At 36.0% G+C, this 20,325-nt stretch overlaps 1 protein-coding gene and 1 non-coding gene across 6 annotated transcripts in view; one reads left to right on the top strand and one right to left on the bottom strand.

The window, feature by feature from the left end:
• Nucleotides 1-394: 394 nt before the first annotated feature.
• trnaq-uug (transfer RNA glutamine (anticodon UUG)) lies at nt 395-466 on the bottom strand. The gene has a single exon. It is a non-coding gene; the product is annotated as a tRNA-Gln (tRNA).
• A 2,576-nt stretch (nt 467-3,042) lies between these two features.
• The window catches only part of vdrb (vitamin D receptor b), a 33,226-nt gene continuing 15,943 nt past the window's right edge, over nt 3,043-20,325 (top strand). Inside the window, exons 1-4 of one of the 5 annotated variants that reach the window (XM_067372652.1) lie at nt 3,043-3,232; nt 18,235-18,379; nt 18,537-18,667; nt 19,661-19,845. In XM_067372652.1, coding sequence (XP_067228753.1) covers nt 3,163-3,232; nt 18,235-18,379; nt 18,537-18,667; nt 19,661-19,845 — 531 coding nt within the window. In that variant the 5' untranslated portion in view covers nt 3,043-3,162. Of the gene's footprint in view, nt 3,731-9,374; nt 9,397-18,234; nt 18,380-18,536; nt 18,668-19,660; nt 19,846-20,325 lie in introns of those variants that run through there. The other 4 variants (XM_067372655.1, XM_067372654.1, XM_067372653.1 and 1 more) reach the window with 4 other exon arrangements.

The following is a 20,325-nucleotide window of genomic DNA, read 5'->3' as shown; positions in this document are numbered from 1 at the left end:
CACAAATTATTTGATATTCACACATATACTTACTGTGACATATGTGTTAACAATAATGACCATTGCAACAAGGCACCAACTAGAGGGGCTGTTTACATTGTGCTGATGTGAATGTATTTTACTGTCACAAATTTTGATGACTTAAATGCCATAACCAGCTATCAAATATCAAAACCAGCCCATCCTCATCAATAAATGAAATATGAGTGTACTCCCGAGACTCTTCTTGAAGACACTGTCATTGCTTGTTTTGTAAACAAACACGTGCTCAATTAGCTATCACTTCACAGAGGTACATTGCTGATGCTTTGGCCTTTGGTTTTCTAATTCAACAAGACTGCATTTGTTTTCAATCTTCGACTTCAGTAGCTTTTTCTGCAATTTCAAAAGGACGAGGTCCCACCGAGATTTGAACTCGGATCGCTGGATTCAAAGTCCAGAGTGCTAACCATTACACCATGGGACCGCACTGCCATGTGGAGCGACTTCGAGATAATTATTCAATTATGTCGCTATTAGTGTTGTTTTATACAATTGTATCGTATTCAATCGTGTGTGTGTATGTATATGTCTTTATAGTGAATTTTCGGGCATATATTTGGTGCTTGGCTAGCTTAATTAGCTACGGCCGCTTCAGGTTCACGCAAACCAACAGTATTTTTGGCTTGTTAAATCGTTTTAACCGTTGTGTAAGTTATAACCTACTTACTTTCATATCTGTCGAATTTTATCAGCTTATTTTTTGCTTTCTTTTATTTATATTATTGCTAATATGTATTTCATATCGTATGTTGTTGCGCTTAACGCTAACATATAACGTTACTTTAACTGTAACTTAAGCTCAGTCAGTGGCGCGAACTGAAGGCACATCTCTCACGCACTCACAATCTCCCCTGTCAAAAAAGGTTTTAATCGTGTTATTTACTTATTTCTACCTTTCTACCGAACAACAGGCACATCAGATTATTACAAAACGGTATTCCCCTTTCATTATCCTGAAATCGTTACAAGAGATGACGGCCATGCACCAAGTGTTTACTTGTTAAATGTATTTATTTAATTGTGACAAAAACATCTGCAATAGATTCTTTAAGCATTTGCAAGAGTCAAATTTGAGGCTGAAAACTGCCTTTATTTTGGTCAAATTTTCCACTGTTTATCCAAACCTTTCTCCATGAAATCAAATGCTTTTTTTGGTGTTGTTATTGTGCCATTTATGAGTAAATATGTAGCAATAAAGATGAGTGTTTTCTTTTTTTGTTTCCCTTTGTGCACTTCCTATAACAGTACATTATACACAATTACACACATCTAACCCTTAACCAAACCCTGTAGTAAGTACGTTCATTAAAATGACTTAGTACTTATTCATGTAATTACACAGTAACCAGGATACCTTAAAATAAAGCGTAACCCAAGTTTTATCTAATTTTACAATGCCAACTATGAATCCAACAAACTCCTTATCTTGCACAAAAGTAAAGCACAAAAAAGGCATACTGTATTAATGCTGTTTACAAAGTCTATTGTTGATAACGTTTTATTGTTTATAGCTTTAAAAATTTGAATGATTTCCATGCAGAATCCTGATTGGCTGGCTGCCCTTGACTTTTGACCTAAAATGAAGTAACATTCTATGTTCCTCGCACATTCCAGCATGATCTTTGTAGTCTCTGAGCGGTTATGACCTGTTACATCACTGTAACCGTCAGAACATTTTGTGCATTACAAATGGAGAGAAAAGAACAAAGGTTTTGGAAAAAAAAAGTGAGTATGATCATATAGTCTTTAAATGCAGGAGTCTATCGTGAGAGGGATCTTTTATAGGTGAACACCATGACAGAGTCATCTGAAGGTCACAAGACCAGATTAAACATCAAAAGCACATAGCTTCACATATTATTTTGTTGATAGTGTAATGATTATGTACCTATTCCATAAGCCTCTGAATCTTTTATTTCTCTCTGCTTTTCTGTTTTAAGTGGACGTACAAAGAATGCTTAGTACCCTAAACGTGCCCCTCTATATTTCCAGACAATAGCCCATATGTTCCTGTGAGAGGACAACGGAAACAGCCAGGGGATAACCATAAGAGGCCCCTCTCTCTGTATCTTTTACTTCCGTTCATGCTTCTACGATCTTCCTTTCGCTACGTCACCCCATCACGTTCATTCACGTACATTCACCATCAATCTTTACTGCTCAGATATTATATACATACAAATGTAATGCACACAAACATGACACAGAACCATTCTTCTCACACTGGGTGCCACAGGGATGAATTTCCCCATGTGATCAGGCTTACACAATCAAACTTGTATGTTATTTTGCTCTTATGAATACACACAAGCACACAACATGTGCTGAGTTTAAGGCCTAAAACAGAAGCCTCTGCTATACTACTCAGGCAGACACACCCAAAAAAAACATGAACTCATCTCCTTACAAACCAAAATATTATATTTAAAAAGACTAGCCGTCATAGATGGCTGAACATTTCCATGAATTACTGCGGTTACTGTAGTGACTGGAAATCGCATACTGCTATTAGGTTAAGTAGGTTATTGGCTCGGCCATAAATTGTTTTGTGTTGTATTTATGTTTTTCTTAAAGGAGCAGTAAAATACAACAATAATAATATTTTTTTCTCATCATTTAGTCACCCTTATGACTTTTTTTTCCACAAAAAAAGGAGAGAGAGAGAGAGAGAGAATAAGGCAGAATGTTAGGGAATGATAGCCGTTTAGCTTTTTTATTTACGTAAAGTGAATAGTACAGTGACCGAGGCTCTTTTGTGCTCCAAAGAAGAAAGTCGGGTTTGCAACAACAGGATGAGTAAATGATTTTCAATTCATATAACGCAGTCAAACACCGAATTAAGTGGCTGACACACATTTCTCCTCATTTATACACGAACATAACGCTCGACCTCATGCGGACAAACTGTTTACCTCGTTGGTGCCTCTGACGTCACGACACACCCCTCGCGCGCGTGAGTGTGTGTGTGAGTGTGTGTGTGCGCGCGCAGTCGCTGCCTGTGAATGCAGTGGGGTTCGTGCGTGCGTGTGAGTGAATGTGTTTTGCTTGTGGAATGTGGGAGTTGTCCCCACGCGCTTTACGAACAACCGACCTGTCCAAACAGTGCGCGCGTGGCAGAGGATGTCACACCAACCAAAACAGCGGACGAACGCTCACAGCACAGTCTTTGGAGGAAAATCCACCGTACAGGGTAGAGTCGGGGCGGGGCGTAATTACACGGAGTCCCATCTATTTAGGGTCAAGTACAACATTTTTACAGTCCTAACCAGCGTGGGTTCAAAGTTTGTTTTGTGCCCGGAAACTGCGAATCACCCACAGGGCGCGGAGGTAGTGCTTTCAGATTCGACTGATATTTTTGTACTATTTGTGTTTAGTTAATTCATAGACTCGCGATAAAATCTGCACGGGATGGATTGCAAAGCAGCAATAGCCAGCGTAATTCGTTAGCATCTCATCAACTAGCTCCTCCGGAGGCTCCATCGCGAATACGGGGCTGCGGTGCGGCTGGACGCGGAGCGAGGCGACCCTCTGCGGGCTGCGCTGCCGAGGCGGTGGGCGTGTTTTCTCGGCGTGCTAGCATGTGAGCTGGCGCCAAGTTCTCGGCGTGAAAAAAACAAGATTTACAAGTTACGGGCTAGAGTGAAGCAGCAAAAGTCACATCACGCTTGATCGGAAAAGTTGCACGCAGGTACGAAGCGAACTGTTTACTCTAACACACATTATTATCAAAGTGAACCTTGTGCGCACACTAATGCAATTCAAAACAAAAGCTGCTAGTCTGCTAATGTTAGGTAACCTACTCAAGTGACTGTTTTTTTTTTAACATGGCACATGAGATCCAGATAGAGAGAGAGTTCATGTGGGTAGTTTCTGAGCTAAAACACGTTCGTCACTAGAAAACCTGTTTATTTATTCGTTCTGTGTCTTAGAGGCATTTTTCTCGTAGCACTGATTGAATGCAATTTAAACACCGATCTTGGCAAGTTATACAACGTGGAAAACTTTGCACATGCCTCCAAGTACACACAGTTCTGAAGAATGACTTAAAGCAGGACATTAGTTCTAATGAGCATTGATTCTATTCAAAGCAACATAAAAGCGTGTAATGAGTTTGATAGTATAGCTGCGTATCTGCTCATCTGTTGCAGTAATTTGTAACTGCGACATCATGCAGCCACAACGACAATATCTCTTCTATAGCTTTACCAGTACTTATAAACTTACTGCTTTGAAGATTTTGCTGACTTTTCTAACCAAACACTGTAATGTCAGAGATATACTGAACTAGGAATTCATAAAAATGCAGGCTTTAGTGATTCACAGCGGATACATGTTTTTTTTTTTTTTTTTTTTTTTTTGATAGCTATGGGTTTGCGGTATGACTTTATAATATAGTTTTCTTTGATAATATTTCCATACATTAATGCATTTCGTAATGCTTAATAGATCATTAGTTAATATACATTAGAATAGTTACAATGTAATTAAACTTTCATTCATATATTTTCACATATTTAAATGTACATTAAGACATGATTTATTATGCACTTGCCTATTGTTTATAATGTTTAATAATTTTAAGTGAAAGTAATTTTTCCAATTAACTATTTAATTGCTATTTTTGTACTTGTTAATTTTCTGCAATCACAATAATACACATTATTGTAGTTTTTCACATATTCAGAAAAAAGTGTTTTTTCTGATGGATGTTTTATAAAACCTTATGATGAAAGTGAAACATAAAAATGCTTTATTAAAAACCTAATAATGGTAATAAATCATATTAACCTCAGCAGTATTGTTAAACATAATGCCCTTCATATAGGAGAGAGAGGGAGCGTGTGACATGAAAGCACATTGTGCTGTTGGTATGTTGAGAATCTGTTGTAGTCCGCATAGTTTGTTTAACATGTCTGTTGAACTGGGCTAGGACTTTTTCAGCATTCCTACACTGTAAGAAATAAAAACGGAAAATGTACTGGTAATTTTCTGCCAGGACATTATGCAGTAATTTTACGGAAATTCCCGTTAACCCTAAAACACAACACAATGCATAATTTAAGAAAAAACAGGCAAAACACCTGTATAAAAAAAACAAACAAAAAAAAAAAAAAACAATATGGGAAATTTCTTCATATTTATACTTACATTGTGGCCTATTTTTACTGACTTTTTTTTTTCTTACAGTGTATTGGATAACTAGTTAGGGCATGTCAGACAAGCATGGTCAAAAGAAAAATACCTGGCCATATTAATTCCCAGATATAACGTGTTTATGTTTTGTGTTGCTATTATGCATTTGGTTGCTTTGTGAACGATGCTCCATTGTTTAAATTCATGGTTGCTATTTTCTAATTTGAGGGGAAATAGTATGAGATATCCAACCATGTAACAAGATTAGACGTGATACCCTGGAAAGGTTTCAAAACCCTCTTTCCCCCTTTATTCAGTACCACTGTCTTTCGTTTGTACACTACCATTAAAAAGTTTTTGGTCAAAACATTTGTTTTAAAAGAAATGAATACTTTTATTCAGCAAGGATGCATTAAACTGATCAAAAAAGACAGTAAAGTTTTTGATGTTACAAAAGATTTCTATTATGAATAAACAGTGTTCTTTTGAACTTTCTACTCATCAACGAATCCTGAAAAAAATCTCTCATGGTTTCCACAAAAATATTAAGCAGCACAACCGCTTTTAGCATTGATGGTAAAAATAAATGTTTCTTGAGCAGCAAATATGCTATTAGAATGATTTCTGAAGGATCATGTGACACTGAAGATTGGAGTAATGGCTGTTGAAAATTCACTTTTGCCTTCACAGGAATAAATTACTCTTTAAAATATATTAAAATAGAAAACCGTTAGTTTGAATTGTAATAATATTTCACATAATGACTGTTTTTGCTGCATTTTGGATCAAATAAATGCAGCCTTGGTGAACAGTTCTTCTTTCTTTGTTAGAGACCTTTTTTTTCCTCTTCAAAAACATTAAAATCTTTGATAATGTATACATATGTACACATTTTCCCCTCTTTCTCTTAATTTTTGTTAGTTTTACTAGATTATCAGTGCAAGAGAAGTTACTAAAACTACATGGCTTTGTGCTGAGCTCCAGAATGCACAGCAGTAGCAAAATCTATATTACTCTATACAGGACGTTTACATGTTCAGTATGTTCCAGAATTCCCATGCACCTGTGTGTTTTGATCACAATCATGATCGTTTCTGAGCCTGTGTCATACTGGACTTCCTTTCTATACATCTTGCACTATGTAGGTTGCACTGATATGTTTCTTTTGTTTAAAGGAATTGGATTGTGATGTTTAGGTTGTTATTGTGGCGGTGTTCATTTCAGAGGCTGGAATGTGTGGGCCTGTGTGTAGTTTCTGTAACTCTAGGCAGAAGCTGTGAGGCCTTGACTGTAGCCCTGTAGAGAGGCCCATTGAAGGGGAAGTTGGCTCTGTATGTGTGTATGCGTGTGTGTGCATGCAGACCACTGGGATTGGACACAGGGTAGAAAGACCCCCTGTACGGAAGGAGGGAAAAGGGAGGAAAGAGGAAGGAGGAGTCAGTTACACTTTTCTGGTCATGTGTGTGTTCTTGCCCCATGTTTGCATGAGCAGAGTGAGTGGTCGCATTACGGCAAGGGTAACCAAAGACGAATACGTAAAGCTGAGAAAGATTTCTCATTAGTAAACAGCCTAATTTTGACTTCAGGCCATTTTGTAATGTAACTTGAACAGTGCTGGCCTGATGCTTGTTTGTTTACTGTGGTGGCTAATGTTTTACAGTGCTATCTTTGTCTTTGCATCTTTTTATAAATAATATTTGTTTGCTTATGGTGAATTTAACAGTTCAGAAATAATTGATGTTCAGTGTGTGGAGGTTTTTCAGCATGATGGAATGATAAATGATTAATGTATGTCTTTGCACAGCATCTACTGTGGATTGGTACTATTTGCTCAGATGCTTGACATTGCTATATATGGCTTCACTAAACCTACATGGGTTGAGAATCAAATAGACTGAAAAAAGGAAATGTATGATCTTTTTTTTTTTTTTTTTTTTTTTAACTTTCATTGTTTTTTATTAAATCCTATAGATATTTAGCATTTTCTAGAAGTATGTAAGGCATATACAGTCAGTCAGTCATTACCATGAAGCAGGGGGATTTTGTTTCACTATAATTATAATGGTAACACTTTACAATAAGGTTAATTTGTTAACATTAGTTAATGTATTACCTAACTTGATCTAACCATGAGAAATACATTTGTTACTGTTTTTGTTAATCTTTGTTAATGTTAGTTATTAAAAATACAGCAGTTCATTGTTTGTTCATGTTACTTCACAGTGCATTAACTAACGTTAACAAATACAACTCTGGATTTTAAAGATGTTGTATGTAAAGTTGAAATTAACATTAACAATTATTAATAAATGTTGTAGGGTGTAGTTCATTATTATTTAATGTTAAAGTTGCTGTCCGCGATTTTTGGCCCACTAGCGGTTAATAAACAGAACTGCACGCGTCTTGCGGAGGAACATTCTAGCCAGAGCTACTTTTCTCTGTGTATGTCTATGGCGAGTCACGCAGTTACTGTGATACTCTGCGGCGAGTCCTACCAGTCCGGTCTGAAATAGTCTGAATATAAACACTTATTATAAGTGTACCATAATGATTCAGGATAAGACAAAAACACGGTTTGGAAAATGGATTCATGTTGTATATTATCATTATATAATTTTTGTAAATCTTTAACACAAAAAAGTTGTGGGCTGCAGCTTTAACTAATGAACATTATTATAAAGTGTTACTATAATAATAGACCCTTTTCACATTTCCGAGTTTCTCAGAAGCGGAAGTTGTCATAGTTGGGTAAAATTCTATAGCGGTGAATGAGAGAATACATTAAATATATTTTTTGTGTTTCCATTTGCTCAAATAGCAAAAGAAAAAAAATCAACAATAGTGTTTTCACAACTTTCATAAAGAGGAACAAAATGGAGAGTGATTTGATAACGGGAGTCAGAAGAGAGAAAGATGTCACTTTTACTGTCGCTCCCATGGCTGCTGTATTAGAAACACTCTCACAGCAGCATTAACTAGATTTTTGTAATTTGATGCAACGGTAATATAATACTAAGTATAGCGTTATAAATGTACCTACATTTAAAAAAAAAAAAAAAAGAAAATATAACGATATGATATTGATGATCGCTAAAACGCGTCATCACAATCTGTGAAAAGGGTCCATTAAGTTTTAGTGGTCATTACACGAATAATGCCGCTATTGACCAATTAGAGGTGGATGTTGCTGAGGCTCAGTTGAGGTTCTTCTTCAAACTGTCTTAAGTTGTTTCACACTCGGTTATGTGTACATCATCGACATTTCGAGATGCACGTTTGTCCTTTATTGGACAAGTTTTCTGATATACAGTCAAACCAAAATGTATTCAGACACCTTGAATATTTCATTCATTAATACAGTTCATTCACTATAGTTTAAAGAAAATGGTAATACAGATCTCAGAGTTAAACTGTTTTAGAAAAAATAATCTTAATTATGTCAGATAACACTTAAGCAAAACATGGTCAGGTCAAAGTGTCTGAATAATTTTTGGTTCCAAATTTGTATCAGTTTTACTGGTAGTCCACTGTATGAAGAATTTTTAGGTATAATATGTCACAGTTTACTTTATTTTGCAATCCTCACTTACATAAATGAACTATAGTGTCCTGCACCCACTTGTAAAAATATATCAAAAAATGTCTGAATAATTTTTGGTTTGACTGTATAAGTAATGCAAACAATAAAAATAAAAAAGAAATCCATAGGTTAAAGTAATAAAAAAAAAAAAAGTGGAAATGAAAAGTGCAGCATTCTCCACCCAAAAATGTAATTTCTATCAACATTTTCATTTACTCACCCTCATGTCATTCCAAACCTATGTTTTCTTCAGTGGAATATGAAAGAAGACATTTTGAAGAACAAAATGAATGGTTTTTGTTATCTTTAAACAAAGAATTCTCTAAATATTTTCATTTATGATGACAGAACTTTAATTTTTCGGTGAACGATCTCTTTAATACAGAAGAGAATGCTGCACTTTTCATTTCCACTTTTTTTAACATTATTTTGCATTACATATCAGAAAACTTGTAAAATAAGAGACAAATGAACATCCCTTTAAGTTGGGTTTATGCAAAGATTTTTTGTTTTTTGAGGATGTGATGTTGGCTCACATGGATTTGAATTTGTGTTTCTCCTCAAGTTGACCATATTTCTTGAGGTTAAATCTAAACCAGCTTGATTTCAAGGAATATATCGGCTGTTCCGGTTTCTGAGAGGTATGTTAATGTAAATGCTGCCTGTGGTTAAGCATCTACTATAAACAATTACTTATATTTACATAATGTGTATGTTTTTAGCCTATGCAGATGGAAATTTCTGAAAGAATCCAACAGAAAAATGACTTTACCATGTCCTCATAGAGTGTTGCTTGGCATGAGTCTAAGTTTGTATTTGTGTGGTGTACTTGTGGAATTTTGTGTGTTGTGTATGTGAGAGAAAGACTTTGTGTGTGAGTGTGTGGCAGTGTTATAATCTGGCAGTGTGTTTCCAGTCAGGTTCGCTTGAGGACAACAGCAGTTTCTGTGTGTTCTGGACCCGAATTGACCCAACTGGCTCTGTGCATTACACATACGCACACATTTCCGTGGCATGTGTGTGTGGAGAAAATGTGTAGGACAGTTTCTCTCAAAGTCTCTGTCTGTTTTTATGGTTTTTATGGGTCTGCTGATCGTTCTTGCATTATAGCCGTCAACGCCAGTTTGCCGGTTTGCTCAAAGTGTGAGAACATTTCTATGGAGTCTTAGTATGTGCTGTCGCATGTGTTCCTGTGTTTTCCACATGGTCTCTATGCCAGGCCTGGCATTCCTGCCTTGTGAGTCTGTCTCTGTCTGTTGTCATAGCTAATGAAGGTTTATGAAACCCTGACAGCATCTCTGTCCTGTCCTGCATACAGGCGCCCCTCCGCCTCTGCTGTAAGGGCTGGGGTGCTTTTCTCTGTTTACTTAAATTTATGACCTAACTATGCCTAAATGTCGCACTAGTTACAAAGTCGAACCACGTTATTCAGTTGCAGGAAGTATTTATTGCGAAGGAACCATAGTTACGTATGATGATTGAAGTATCACCATAGCTACATGTTATAGAGTTACTATAGCATGAACACTGTATGTTACACAATAACCACTTGCAATATGTTATGGAATATGCTAATCCATGCTTATCCGCAATGACTTTGCTCTTTGCTTTTTTTGTGTTTTGAGGAGTTCAAAGTCAATTCTTAGTCAATCCTCACTTTCAGTTTTGACTAAAAGATAGTGATCATGCATGTTATTTCATTGCTGATCTTCTCCGGTTTAGTCATGGTGTACATCATGTTCTTTTTTTTTTTTTTATGATAAACAGGCCATTGCACTCACAACCAGGTCATCCTTCTGAAGAGGGACAGTCTTTCTCGTACACCTTGGCCTACATACTTGTTAGTGCTATGTGATGCTTCAGTCAGTTCAATCATTAACTCTGCACTACCTTAAAGGGCATTGTGGTCATACATATAGTGAGGCCTCAGTCAAAGTGTCAGTCATGCCGTCTTCACATGTCCAGACCTAAAATATCCCAGGTGTTCTCAGATTTCCTAAGATGCTATGTGGCATAAGATGGAACATTAACCTGACTGCCCAATTAAGACACATTTAACATTTTCTGAAAGTCTCTTATCTCCTTCATGCTATGTGTGCATTGATAACAAGAGCCATATACTGAAGCAAGTGCGAATAGCGGAGATGTGGCATGTGCATTGTGCACAGTCCAGAATTTCAACAAAACACACACTGTGCACACGCAGTTAATGATTTTGGAGACTTGTGAAAGCAAAGACTAAATTTATCCAACAATTTTTTAGAAAAGGAAAGAGAATTCTGTGAGACTTTCAGCATTATATTCTTGTTTTGGTCTCACTTTATATCAACTGTCTTAAAGGGATAGTTCACCCAAAAATTATTCCATGATTTACTCACCCTCAATCCATCCTAGGTGTATACGACTATCTTCTTTCAGACAAACACAATCTGAGATATATTTTAAAATATCCTTAGTCCTCCAAGGTTTATAATGGTTGTGAATGGTACCCCAAATTCTGAAGACAAAAAAAACAAAAATGCATCCATCTAGGGCTGGGTGATATATCGCATGCGATTGTCACGTACGCATTTCGTCAGTAAAGCTGGTTCCCTGATTACCTCTAAATCGCCATCACCTGCTTTCAAATGGAGCGCCATTTAATAGACAGAACCGTAGATCACTGACAAGCTACGCAATATCGTGTTCATATCGCAGATGAATCGCCTTTGATAATGAACGCGATATTGCGTGGCTTGGGAACTGACGAAATACGCGTGACAATCGCATGCGATATATCGCCCAGCCCTACATCCATCCATAAAAAAATGAATCCATTCAACTCCAGGGGGTTAATAAAGGCCTTCTGAAGTGAATCGATGCGTTTGTGTAAGACAAGTGTCCTTATTTAAAACTTTATAAAGTATAATAATGAGCTTCTGGCGCAACAGCCATACGCATTTGACGTACATCCAAAAAACGTTAACTTCCGCGACGTAGTACACAATGCCATGACATTCTACACTACGCCATGATGTACAACGCATAGTACGTCATGTCATTGAATTTGGGGTAACATTCACAGCCATTATAAACCTTGGAGGACTAATTATATTTTTAAATATATCTCAGATTGTGTTCGTCTGAAAGAAGATAGCCATATACTCCTAGGATGGCTTGAGGGTGAGTAAATCATGGAATAATTTTCATTTTTGGGTGAACTATCCCTTTAAACTACTATGTACTAACATTTCAATTAAAGGGGTGATGACATGAGAAACCAAATTTGCCTTGATCTTTTAGCATATAAGAGGTCTTTGTACCATTTAAAAATTCCTGCAAGTTTCATAGCTTAAGACGTCCTCCCCATTATAAACAAAGCATTTATTTAATCAAGCTCCAAATACAGCTCGTTGTGGATCCTACGGGGCAAGGTGACATCATAGCTCCAGTCGTTTGCATATGACCGCCTCCAGCGCACGACAGCTATGCCTAATTTTGCATCATCGCATCATTGTCACGCCCACAGCTGTTCAGTCGATGTGCGGCGAGTGGATATGAAGAAGTAGCTGTTTACAATAAGATTGCGATGCCACGCAGATGTGCCATTCCTGGCTGTGGAAAAACATGTTTGAATATGTTTATTTTATACAAAATGGTTATTTTTTGCGAACGCCCCAGTCACGTCAGTGTTAATTTACGTGCGTGTTCACTACATTTCACGGATGAATGACAGTTTAAGAAAAAAATGAATTGCAGTATGATGCTGGCTTTGCCAGAACACTTTTGCTCAAAGATTAGGTTAATACTCAAACATGTAGATTAACATAATTATTATTAATAGTCTTTTAGAATGTGCACGTACTGGGTCTTCATGCAGCATTTATGTTCTTTCTCAGTGGGCATTGCACCACGATTGCCATAAGTGCACCTGTGAGTGTTTATAGCAATCGTATTTTTGGTATTTTTGGAATTTTATGTAGAATTGTCATTTTAAGGGTCTTTACAAATATTACTTTTTATCACTTGCTAATATAAACACTCACACAAGCGAATTATAAAAATATGTTGCCTCGTTTCTAGTACATGTGGTACATAAGTACAATTTTGCCATATCAATGCTGCATCTTCAAATATGACCTGTGCATGCACTTTGTCAGTGGTACACCTATCATTTCATTGAAATTAGTTAAATAATGTTCAACTGTTAGCAAGTTACTCGATAATTAGGCAACAATAACCTGTTTTCAAGTGTCTCGGGTTACAAATAGATATGACATATAATTTATTCGAAATATTTTCACATTTTCATGTGGACACGGGCTGATCCATTCTTAGTTGTTGTGTTCATTTTCATCTAATTCCAGCTCAAACATATAAGGCTGAATCATTGCAAGAGCCATCGCCTCATAGCAATCGGCAGCACCCGCTACTATTGTAAACAGTTCCGCACATGTTCTGATTAGGGGGCGTTAATAATTAATGCATAGGCACTGACTTTAGCCGATCATAACAGTGGCTGGTTACACTGAACTTTTAAAGGGGAAAACCCCCAAAACTGACTGTTTGAGTCAGAGGGAGAGAAACGGGTTGGAAAAAGTTTTTTTCCAACAAACAAACAAAAAACATGTCATGACCCCTTTAATAATTTGATACAATGCAGTTATTGTGTACATAAATGTTTTAACATTGTGCATATATTTAAAAAATACCAGCATGTAATTACAGCTTTGTTTCTGTAGTTACATCTATAATTACACTGTTGACCCTTCCCTTACACCTAACCATACCATCAAACCTTTCCCTAATCTTTCCTGTATTCCACCTCAATATCAGCAAAAGCAATTTTGATGATAGTACATATTAGTTAAAGACACCTAATGTGAAGTGTGAATAGGGCTGCACAATATATAATTTTAGCATTGATATCGCAATGTGCGCGTCTTTGATAGTCACATTGCAGGATGCGTCTATCGCAGGATTAATTGCAAAGTTTAACCATCATAGAGCGAAAGTTTATCATTTGCACGTGTTTTAAGTCCTGTCAGTTTAAATATTCAAGCAATTTTAAACCATTTGAGTGCAAGTAGACGTGAAAGAGAACTCAATTCGGAACTTGTGTGCTGTTTTCTGTGCACAAAAACAAAAATCCATTCACCTCTGCATTTGTGCTTGAACAGACACATAAATGCAAAATTATGTCAAAATGCCCATCTTGGTGGGTATCCTTCCTCGCAAACGCAATGCATTCTGTCTGAGAGGCGGCTTTCTGTGCACGCGCTTCGGTTGTATGTCAGTCAGCGCGAGCACCAACCACATTAGTTCTTTTTCACAGCTTATTGCACTCAACATCAAGCACATCTTGTTTTTTTTTTCCTTCATGCATGTTTCTTTATCACTCTTATGTGTATAACTTTAAGTAGTACTGTGCTACGTGGATGCATACCACGATATAAATGATCTAGTAATGATAGACACTTTATACCGTTGTCACGATATACCGTCATACCGCCCAGCACTATGTGAATGTAAATGAAACGTTGAGAAAGAAAATTCATTATATTATAATGAATCATTATATCCATGCATTTGGTCTTAAAGTGACAGCAGCCTAATGTTTCTTCTGCAGTTGGTGTCATTTATGTTAAGGCAGGAACACTCAAGCCGGCGGTCGGCCGACTAAGTTTTCTCAGTGTGTTCCGCACCGTCGGCTGAAGTTGGTCCTCGTCGGCTTTTTTTCGGCCGATTCGAGCTCGTTGGTCCATCGGGCCATCTGATCATTCTGATTGGCTGTTCAGCTACTGCCGCCTGCTGGTTCGGAAAGGCATTTCATCTCACGCAGGCGCAGAACTGACGTGCTACTTGGCCGTCGGCTGTTTAGCGTCGGTTTGGTGTATCAGGGCAACTTTGGACACAGACGCTGCCGACGTGAGCCAACCCCGCAGTCTGCTTTCGTCGCCACTAGTTCGTCGGCATCAGCTTGGTGTGTTCTGGCCTTTAATCAAACAACAGAATACAAAGAGAAACTCACTTTTGTAGCTTTACTAAATATTAAGTTCATTAAATTTATACATTGAAGATTATGCATTATTTTACATTTGATTATTACATTTCTGCACCTGAATACTGTTAGACTTGCCCGAAAAACATAAAGCACTGTTTATTTAATTTTTTCATCTTTGTTCTTTTGTATCACTCCCCTACAAAATCACCCCAATAATTCTAGAATGATTAATTCTGTCCAAATAGAGCTATTCAAGTCATGTGGTGAAATTGTTTTCATATCACAGTATATATCACAATGCCAGTTTTTTCCAGTATCGTAGAGTCCTAAGTGTGACCCTTGTTTTTATTATCAGATGAATAGTTGTATTAACTGGATTTCCCAGGAGTTTCCAAACATGGTCCTAACCGTCTTTTTTTGTTGAACCTTAAATGTTAAGCTCATTTTAGCTTATTGTGTAATGTGGAGCATTGCTTATAATATTAGTTGGTAAGGACTATATTGTATAGCAAGGCTAATCAGTCATACAGCTCACTTCACTAAGTCTACTTTATTATTTAAAAGATTTTTTTTTCCACAGGCTGTTGAGAAATTAGGCACAATCCAGAATAAAGAAACTCAATGACTTTTTTCTTGCACTTGACTGCATCGATATGCGAATGCTTATGTAAGCCTGTATAAAGTAAAAATGATTTAAGTTTAGTCATTACTTTATCATTACTATCTTTGAAATAAATACCACTTTGTTTTATATTTTCTTATATAATGAATGACTGACACATTTAAACAATTATTTGGGACCACTGTAGGCCTGTACTTCAAAGTTCACATACATTTTATTAAGCTGTTTTTTTTTTCTTCTTTTTTTGTTAATTGTTTATTTATTCATTTTAATTTAATTTATTATAATGTGATTTATTTCCATCCACTTTTTGAAGACGTCTGATTATTGACAACCAAAATCAATCATTATCATTACTGGAAAAGCCAAGAAAAATAACAACGTCCATCTGCAGGTTACCTTCAAAAATATGCACATAAGTAGTGCCATGTTTATGGCTGACTGCCAACTAAATCTTCACAAACGGGGATTGCAAATGTTTCACACATTTTGAATAGATGAATAAATGAACAGCCCAATTTAGATAAATGCATCATTATGTGCTGAAGTGTTTTGAAATGGTTTTATTAGTGTGAGTTTTCTGTGTGCATAAGAGTAATTTGAGAACTTTCTCTTGAAGAGGTCACATGTGTATTAGACCTGAACTGGTATTTCTTTTGTGGAACTTGCACTATATGAAGCTTTCAGCATATTTTCAAGTTGAAAGATTTTGAGTTTATACAGAAGAGCTCACAAAAAGGAGTGAAAACAGGAAAACCGTGACATCACTCTCTTTGCCGAGTTGTGTTTATTTGGTTTGCGCTGTTCCTGTTTGTACACACAGAATCGTGATGTCCCTGTGACCTTTCACATAGATTTCCACTTCATTGCTGGTCACGTTTACCACGACAGTGAAGGGGTTAATCTCGTGCTATTATCATAGACACATTTATTGTGACAATATTCTTATCACCTGATGCTTTTTAGCTGTTTGAGTTGGTGCGTCACTGTGACCTCTGACTCATCTCAGCACGGCTGCTTTTCCTCATGGTTTGTTCCATAGAGCTATAATGACTTTATGTTTATGTGTTTGCTGACCTTGTTCTTTTTTATTTTTTGAAAAAAGCTTCCGATGGATATATCGAAGCTGACATCTGTTTGTTTTCATTTGCACGGTCTCCTACAACCACTCCGATCTTCCGAGCGGTCTAGCCCTTCCTCAGTGGTGTAGCACTGATGGCTAATTAATATTCCCCTCTATCTCATACGCTCTTTATCAATGCGCATACATTAGTGATGCTTATATAAAGAACTCTGTTTTTCTCCCATTTGGTTTGTTACACTGGTCTCATAGCTTTAATCAGAATGATATATTGTTCTATTAAAGGATTGTTAATTATTCAACACTTACTAAAGAATGTCAGTTATGATTTGTGGTTTTGTTATGCTGTCGGTCATTGCTGAAGAAATAGGGAATTTCCTTTTTGTTTTGTTTTTTCTGCCGTACACTACTGGTAAAAAGTTTGGAATAATTAAGATTTTTAAAACAGTAATATTGTGAAATCTTATTACAATTTAAAATAAATGTTTTCAACTTTAATATATTTTAAAATGTAAATTATTTCTGTGATATCAAAGCTACATTTTCAGCATCATTACACCTGTCGGTGTCACGTGATCCTTCAGAAATATAATTTGCTTATTTGGTGCTCAGTTTTTATCAATTATTATTGGGGCTCAATTATTAAAAATAGGATAATGTTTCTTGTTTTTTAATGTTGAAAACAGTTCATGCTGCTTAATATTTTTTTGGAAAATGTGATCGGTTTTTCAGGATTCTTTGAATATGAAGCTCAAAAGAATAATTTGGTAACACTTTACAATAAGGTTCATTAGTTAACTACATTACTTAACATGAACTGATAATGAACTGCATTTCTACAGCATTTATTAACCTTTGTTAATGTTAATTTTAACATTTACTAAAACATTGTTAAAATCTTGTTACCATTAGTTAATGGACTGTTAAATAACATGAACAAACAATGAAAAACTGTATTTTCATTAACTAACATTAACGAAGACTAGCAAATGCAGTAAATGCTCATGGTTAGTTCATGTTAGTTAATACATTAACTAATGTTTAACTAATGAACCTGATTGTAAAGTGTTACCTATAATTTTAATGTGTTCTTGTTAAATAAAAGTATACATGTCTTTTTTTTTTTATCTATCTTACTTACACCTAACTTTTAAATAGTAGTGTATCACGGTTTCCACAAAAATAGTATCCAGCAAAAACCGTTTTCAACATTGATAATAAGAAATGTTCTCCAAATAAGCATATTAAAATGATTTCTGAAGTATCATGTGGCATATAAAATATAATAAAATAGTTATTTTAAATTGGAATAATTTTTTTCTACTAGCATTTGACAACCAGAAAGTGTCCAGATACCTTTTGTTTTAATTTTGAACAATATTTGTATTATTTTATATTTTGAAACCTAATAAACCTTTTTTTTTTTTTTTTTTTTTTTTTTTACCAAATGTTTGCTATATGTCAAAAATAAATGTCATTGGTTTGATATTTTGTTATATATTGCAGAGACATTTGAACAAGTGTTCAAATACTTTTATGGTTCACTTTTTTTTGTTTATTAGGTTAATCATTTTTCACATTATATAACTTTTTACTATATCTTTGATCAAATAAATGCTGCCTTGGAGAGCAGAAGACATTACAAAAACCATAATTAATAAAAAAACCTTAATTACAAAGTCTTTTGACCAGTAGTGTACATTACACAATGTTCTTCCCATCATCCCATAAATGCACAATTTTGTATGTATGTATGACTCTGACTGTCTCTTCTCCTCCTTCATCTCCTACAGAGATGGAGTCAGCCGTTAGTACATCCACTCAAGTGCCAGATGAGTTTGACCGTAATGTTCCACGGATCTGTGGTGTGTGCGGAGACAAAGCCACTGGCTTTCACTTTAATGCGATGACCTGCGAGGGCTGTAAAGGCTTCTTCAGGTACACACTCATATTTTCTCTCATCCAATTTGGTATTTACACATTTACACGGATGTTCATTAGGAAACACATTAACACATATTATCTGTAACCAATGTGATACTGCCAGACTATTTATAGTTTATGCGTGTGTGCGTTTTACGTGTGTGTTCATTAGGCGCAGTATGAAGCGCAAGGCCAGTTTTACCTGTCCTTTTAATGGAAGCTGCACCATCACTAAAGATAACCGTCGCCACTGCCAGGCCTGCAGACTCAAGCGTTGCCTGGATATTGGCATGATGAAAGAGTGTGAGTTACTAGCCAAAATGACACATCTTGGAACACTGATCACGAGGAGCCAAGTCACTTTGTTATATCATGTTTTAATTATAGTTTCGATTTTATTTAACCTGGGTAAGAGTCTCAACGTGTCTCAACTGTCATTTTTACAGGCTCTGCAGGAAGGGAAATTTATTTATAAGGTTGTACCAAACAAAAGCGAGGAAGGTGATTCTTTCACAAAAGGTCCTTTACACAAGGCAGTTAGCAAAGAGATACTTAGTATAAGGAAGTAGTTTTGCTATTTGTGATCCTGAGTGGCCATTCTTTGCAAGTCATTTTGAAAGTGGAAGGTATTTCAAATTAGGGATTTCAAAATGCTCAATTGCTCTTGTTTTGAAGAGTTATCAGCAGAAAGTGTAGCTTGTATGTTGTGTTGTTTTTTTTTTAAAACAAACACCACACACAGAAAGATAAGGTAATTTATCATAAAGCAGCAATATTGATAGAATTGTTTTATTGACCCCAACAATCATAACAGCTATAAAACCTGAATATTGCTAAAGGTCACAGTTTGATCCAAAATAAACTGGTAGTAATGCACATTTTCATATAGGACATTACCCCATGTTTTCAAATAAACTTAAAAATAAATAATTTTTTGAAAATGAATAATAATAATTATTCTCAGCTTAGTGTGGAAAATAAAGAGAAATATCCAGTAGATATAGCTGTTTTCTGATATTGTGTTTCAGTTTTTTTTTTTTTTTCTCCCCAAATATTTCTGCAAGTAATATCAGTCTGATGGAATTGTTCTCCCCCTTATCAGTGTCTGTGTGACTGAATTTAAAGCTATTGATTATCATCAGCAAACAACTAAATTATGATGAGTTATGATCATAATAGAACACTGGAAAACAACATACGATTTTAGTTTCTCATTCATTTTTTATATGCATTTTACCTGTAATAGAATTATATTACATGAGTATAGTAATGATACTCGTCTGTCTTTTCCTTCAGTTATACTGACAGATGAAGAGGTTCAGAGAAAAAAGGATCTGATCCAGAGGAGAAAGGATGAGGAGGCTCAGAGGGAGGCGCAGAAACCCCGGCTCTCAGACGAGCAGCGCCACATCATTGACACGCTGGTGGATGCGCATCACAAAACCTATGATGATTCCTACTCTGACTTCTCACGTTTCAGAGTAAATACTCATCTATTTTTTTTTTTTTTTTTTTCCCTCTTCTGCATATTCTCTCATTTTCTACCAGTAAAATGGCACCAATATGTTTTTGTACACTTTCAGTGACCAAAAAAACTCCAATAATAATAAATATCAAACCAAGTGCCTTCCTTAAACAAATTCTCAACCAACTGGAGCTAAATTGATTTTGTCAAATGTGAGAATTTTCAGCAGCCATTAAATGATCCTTCAGAAATAATTCTGTGTTAATTTGCTGCTTAAGAAACATTTCATAATATTATAAATGTTGAAAACAGTTGTGGTGCATATTTTTATGCAAACCATGCTATATTTTTTTCATTATTCTTTTGGCACTTTTCCACTGCATGGTACAGTTCGGAACGGCTCGATATGGCTCGATACAGCTCACTTTTTGGTGCTTTTCCACTGCATGGAACGGCTCGGTATGGTACGGTAAGGCTCGCTTAAACCGATACTAAA

The sequence above is a fragment of the Chanodichthys erythropterus genome, chromosome 21 (assembly GCF_024489055.1).
Source record: "Chanodichthys erythropterus isolate Z2021 chromosome 21, ASM2448905v1, whole genome shotgun sequence".
Lineage (NCBI taxonomy): Eukaryota > Metazoa > Chordata > Actinopteri > Cypriniformes > Xenocyprididae > Chanodichthys > Chanodichthys erythropterus.
This window is presented reverse-complemented; position numbering and strand designations above follow the sequence as displayed.